The sequence below is a fragment of the Pinus tabuliformis genome, chromosome 2_2 (assembly GCF_031772625.1).
Source record: "Pinus tabuliformis cultivar Carrire ecotype Pingquan chromosome 2_2, CPIR1, whole genome shotgun sequence".
Lineage (NCBI taxonomy): Eukaryota > Viridiplantae > Streptophyta > Pinopsida > Pinales > Pinaceae > Pinus > Pinus tabuliformis.
Window position 1 is genome coordinate 530,672,379 of NC_142300.1, and position 6,000 is coordinate 530,678,378.

General features: G+C 29.4%; 1 protein-coding gene across 1 annotated transcript; it reads right to left on the bottom strand.

Moving 5' to 3' along the window:
* Positions 1-1,689: 1,689 nt before the first annotated feature.
* On the bottom strand, positions 1,690-3,839 carry LOC149193700 (WAT1-related protein At4g08300-like). Its single transcript, XM_089407405.1, has 7 exons — positions 3,649-3,839; positions 3,394-3,453; positions 3,164-3,280; positions 2,772-3,000; positions 2,403-2,564; positions 1,991-2,142; positions 1,690-1,777 (listed from the first exon to the last, which is right to left on the bottom strand). Exons 1-7 carry the CDS (start codon positions 3,837-3,839, stop codon positions 1,690-1,692), a joined length of 999 nt encoding a protein of 332 aa, XP_089263531.1.
* Positions 3,840-6,000: the final 2,161 nt, after the last annotated feature.

Genomic DNA, 6,000 nt, shown 5'->3' on the forward strand with positions numbered 1-6,000 from the left:
TATGCAAACCATCTAATGAGTTTTGAATCATGATGAGAGGATTTGGTATAAAATTAATGTCATTTTATTCTAAACTTAATATAGAAACAAGTTTTACTTAGCCACACATATTAACAACACTATTATTGACACAAAGATAAAGTGGAAAGGAAGACCAACACCATTTGCAGTCACAACTCTATCAAAGCTCATGAATACATGTTAGTCTATTAACTTTTGAAAATATTGTTTATGTCTTTTTCAAAATAAAAGGGTAAGCATAGACATGCAATTCCATAACTCATTGTACCCCTTAATAAGATTTGATTTTAATGTACATGAATAGATTTCAGTGCACATTTATTTTTCATCATTTCTTCACCTAAGTAGAAATCTACATGGACACTAAAATTAATAATAATCTTACTTTTACTCAATAGAAATAAAGATTAACATGTACATTCACATTGATGCAAGAAAGTTAAATAAAAAATGAAATAAAGATGTAAATTGACATATGAACTAAAATAAATGCGTTAATTTATGTACACTTGTATTCATTCAATGTAAATATTGATGACTTAACATTGTTACTTTATTCCTTAAGAAATTCTTGATATCAAACATTGAATAATGTTTTCTATATTCTCCACAAATAGAGAAAACTACGTAAATTTAAAATGTTCGTAGTTTTATCCAACATATACATAAATATAATCCCTGTCCTTTGTAAATTGTTTCACTACACTAATTGAAGAAGAAATATTGACATTGATACTTATATCGTAGATTAACAATGATTGAATATCTTTATCCTATTATTTGCTACTATTCAATATGCATTGCTACTATTCAATATGCTGAACACTAAAACTTTTTAATTTGTTATTAGTTGGATTCATAATGTTGCAAATTTCAAAATATGTGGATTCATCTTAAGTGAGAAAAAATCTTGGATGCAACTATTATATAGATTCTTCACCTTAAAACAAGGTTTGCACCTAAATTCTTTTAATTCATCTTACCTTAAGTTAAATCTGAAATTAAAATAGATCTACTCTTATTTATAAATATAACACTTTCTTTTCATTATCAATATAATATTGATAATCAGCATGATCAACATCATATTTTATAATATATATATATATAAAATAATATTATATATATAAAAATAATATTATATAATCATATTTATCAAAATTGATATATGTCAAATTCCTCATAAAAAATTTGTATTTCTTTTTAAATATATATAGAGATAGATAAAGATAAAGAGGATAAGTGCTTTAGAGTCTTATATATTGAAAAAATCTTAATATTACACAAAATTGTCCTTTAGAATTTTATAAATTCAAAAAGGAATACAATATTAAAAAAAAAAAAACTGTAGACATGAAAATTATAATCAGTAAAGAAAACAACAAGAACAAGAACTTGTCTATTGAAAACGCATTTTGAATTATGGCACAAAATTAGTTTATTTATACACCGAAGAAAGAAATCGCAATATCACACACAAAATTATAGACAGGAAAATTATAATCTGAAAAGAAAACCAGAAAAACTTGGCCATCTAAAAACACATTTTAAATTATGGCACAAAATCATTGACAGAAAATCTATAGCCAAAAAAGGAAACAAAATTTTTTCCATATTTGTTCTTCCTTTTTCAAAATATAGAGAAAACTATCTCCTTTTCCAAAATGTCTAGTATCGGATCAGTTCGCCGGGTCCTGTGCTTTGCCCCCACATTGCAGAATAAAGGCCCACCGCTATTAAAATTGTTCCCACAACACTGCACATTTTGACCATCAACATTAATAGAATTCTGTAGGGCCTTGAAATCGACATTGAATTTGGAATTTCCAAAACAGACATACGCAAGTTATATTCTCAATGCAGGTAGTATAAAACTCTTTCCCTTTTCAGAAGCAGTATTCAATGGCTTGTGGGTCGCCTAAGAAGAGAAGATGATTGATTTCTGCCAGTGAATGTATTCGCTACTTACCTTCCCACACGAAGGTCCACATGAAGAACGATAAGCTCTAATATTGCCGTGACAATCGTGGCCACAGGACTGAAAATTGCAACGAACACAGGCCCTTTTTTGCTGATGCACCACGCTTGCAAAAACATCCCTAAGGCTGAACATATGATTCCCTGAAACATGTATTATGTGTAGCCATTTTTAGCCCACGAAATGATATTCAACATCGTTTTATCTTATTAATGTACCATAGAACTGATCAAGCATTTAATAATTTGATTTAATAAATGGTGTTTATACTTTAACATTCTCACTTATTGTTAAAAGAACTGGAGCTCAGATGCATCTGCGCTGATATGTCACTCCATACTCAATGTGTAAAATCCTCAAAGCACTCTATTCCTGTAATTTTGAACGAAGATGAAATGCTTACTGCATACAAGACGCTGATAAGTTCAATATTCCATCCTATAGCCCAGAGATTAGGTTTATTATGCTCGCGGATAACAGCAAGTAAACCAGATTCTACTGCCCCAATAAGACACATAAATGTTGTTAATGATAACTCAGCCGGGTACCTTTTCAGAACAAAGGCCTGTATTGAATTCCACCGATCATATTATGAACTGTGTCGATGAATCATTGTATTGTATTGATATATGCAACCCTAAAATATATGAACCTATGATCTATTAAGAGATGAATTATTTTAAATGTTTATGAGGGTGGAGAATAAAAAAATGATGACAATATGGATGGAAAAGAATAAAAAAATGACAATATAAATAATGATGAATATCACCTGAAAAGTAAGGCATGCAGGCAAAATCATGATGCTGACAAAGACCAGGATGGTGCCCATTGCAATGTTATTAGCCTTCGAATTGATTGTAGTTGGATGCCTTTTTGTACCAAGTGACAAAATAGCAGGACCCTTATATAAGGTCATTACCATTGCACCACTTACACATATAAATGTGCCAAAAACCTTCGCTTGTCCTCCTGAACTTCTGATTTTAGCTTTCTCGAGTCTAGCAAAATGTCCCGTCGTTGAAACAGCATTATGCATAGATTTCCAGTCCAATATTAATCTATGAGATGCATTTTACTTTCAAAGAAACCTTAGGACAAAAGAGAAACTGGTCTTCCTGTCTGAAGTTACAACGGATAGGTTATTTTAGAAACAACTTATACCTTAAGAATGTTGCCATTGCAAAGGTTAAGATTGGTACTAGATTCACCGCTTCTGAGCCAAACGTAGAAGACGTGTAGTACACTCCTTGAAAATAGCAATTCTGAGCGATCGTGTTTCTGTAACAGGGAAATAACCATTTCATTATATATGAGTTTATTGCTACACTGCTTCTACAATATCAAATCGAATATAGAATAGCAGAAAACAGGGATCGGTAACAGCTGCTTACCCACTTGCAAGCAAGAAAACGAGAAATAATAAGGTCCATGTTAAAGGCGGGTGTTCCTTTCTGCAACAATTGATCGATGCCACATTAAATCACATCTATGAAGCGAATGTATGTATATATTCAGCATACTTACAGTTGGTTAATGCTGACTAACCGGCCAATTCCACAATGACATGGTTATTTTGCAACAAAATGAGCGGTATCATTGAAATATTTATTTGTGGTTCCTTAAAATAGAGGGGAGATGCTACACACCTTTCCAAAATATAAGCAAATGGAGCGATAACTAAGGTTGCAACGACCATTCTGTATGTCACAAAAACGAAGTGATTCATTCCATTTATGAGGGCAACTCTGGCGATGATGTACAAGCCTGCAAATGATACCTGAACCATAATTTGGGCAAGATGGGGTTTCAAATTCTCAATTTTCTTGAATGAAACCATTTTGACAATACCGCTGCACAACCTATCGGGAAAAACTCGTAATCTTGTTGGGACCATTTGAGGGAGACTGTCACAGTATCCTTCTATTACTCTCGAGCAGTGAATCGATTACGGTCGTAAGAAACAGATTGAATATATTAATATTTACTCGAATAATACTTTTTAAAAGATCACGCCATATATTTAGACACGTTGTAGCTCGAATGATTCGGTGGTGATGGGCAGCACAGCACTTTGATATTGTCACTTCTGTCTGTCGTAATGTAAAGAGAATATACAGTGTAAATTGTGGACAGTGTTCTAAACTATGGCACATCGATAATCATTATAGCTCAACTGTTTGAAAATCGGATGTTATGTCATCCTCCCTTTAATTTGCAATGATATGGTATCATTTTAGGAAGAGTCAGGGGAAACCTTCACTTGCGTTTTCAACATGTAAGGAATATAACTTAGATATCCGACCGTAGTTTTGTAGTTTAGTGATGCATCTTAACAATTAAATATAGGAATATTATCTTTTGTTTCGGTGGAAAGAAAATTTTCCCCTGATATGATGGTAATAAAACTATCTTTTAATAAAGCTAGGCAGGGTTCAAATAAAAATGGACACATTAGCACCATTAAGTAACCCCACTCACTCACTCCTTTTCGAAATTCTAAATATAACTAATTAATATAATATAATAATACGATTATAATAACAATAATTTTATATTTTTATTAAATTAAAATGTAATTTAAATAATTATAGTGAATAATTATATAATGTCAACCATTATTATAAATCATAAAGCTTACACTTCTAAATTAATGAAACCTATTATGAAAAAGATATTTAAGAGTGGACCTATTAATATAAATCATAAAACTTACACTTTTAAATTAATGAAACTCATTATGAAAAGGATATTTAAGAGTGGAACTATTATTATTTAGGAAAGGTAAAGGCATTTCACACAGAATATTACAACGTTTCTAAAGGAGAATAGGTCCGAGTGTTGTAAGAAAAATACAATGTTATATAGGTATCTATATGAATTTTGAATTCATTATAAGATTGAATTTATTTTTCCAATATATTATTATTCTAAAATTAATGACATTATTCCTAAAATAATATAATGAAATAATATAACTTAAGATTATATATTGTAATGAATCATAGTTGGGAGTTCCTTTTATTCTATTCGGAGAAAAAACAATATAATGTTGAAAGTGTCTTGAATTTATTACAAAAAGGTGTTATAGCATAATTTATAACTTATAAAAATGGTAAAAGATTAAAACATTAAACTATGTTAAGTAAATGTCATAATACATATGGAACGTAAAAGCATGTGTAGGGACTAATAATAGCTTGATTTTTTTCCCTATATTCCAGAAATAATAATATAATGTTGTAAAGGGTGGTATAGTAATAAAGAAAAAGATTAAAAGAAGAAAAATGAGAGTTATAGTAAAATTTATAAGGTTTAAAATTATTTTGATATTAAAATATTAAACTAAGTTAAATATATTTTATAATAATATTTTTAAAAGTATGTTATATATAATGTTATTCACTTATTTGTACAATTATAATTACTCATTATATTTTAAAATTGATGTTCTTAGGTGTATTATTTTTAATATTATAATTAGTCATTACATTTTAAAATTGATGTTTTTATGTGTATTATTTTTAATATGATGTTATATAGTTTTTCATCTTTATATTCATGTAATTTGAATTTGAAAATTTGTTTTCCAATTCTTGATTTATTTGGTTAACTTTGTATACATAATTGATCCACTGTTAATATGGATCTATGTACTAAATCTTAAATATTGAGTTTTTTTATTTTTACTATGTTGTCCACATAAATTAGATAGGCTTTTCAATTGATAGTTATTCATTTTAATAATGATTACATAATTTTTCCCCTACAAAGAGGAATAGTTTTGAAAATAATCTCATGTTGTGTATTTGCTATATTATGAAAGGGGACTACTATTTACCATAGGCTTCTCTTTCATTCTTCTCTCTCATTCTTAGGGTATTGACTTACCTTTCTTTGTACTTTTATGTTTTTTGGGTATTTTCTACATAACATTTGGCATCAAAATCATATGATCGTAGAGTTTGGCCTATTCAAATCAATCATACTGAAAGTTTTAG

What these genes read in the sequence shown, in the direction of transcription:
- LOC149193700 (XM_089407405.1), bottom strand. Translation starts at nt 3,839, where the DNA reads ATGGTTTCATTCAAGAAAATTGAGAATTTGAAACCCCATCTTGCCCAA. An exon ending in CTGCATGCCTTACTTTTCAG is followed by an intron (nt 2,565 to 2,771) that starts GTGATATTCATC and finishes AATTCAATACAG; the next exon opens with GCCTTTGTTCTGAAAAGGTA. An exon ending in GTGGACCTTCGTGTGGGAAG is followed by an intron (nt 1,778 to 1,990) that starts GTAAGTAGCGAA and finishes CAAAATGTGCAG; the next exon opens with TGTTGTGGGAACAATTTTAA.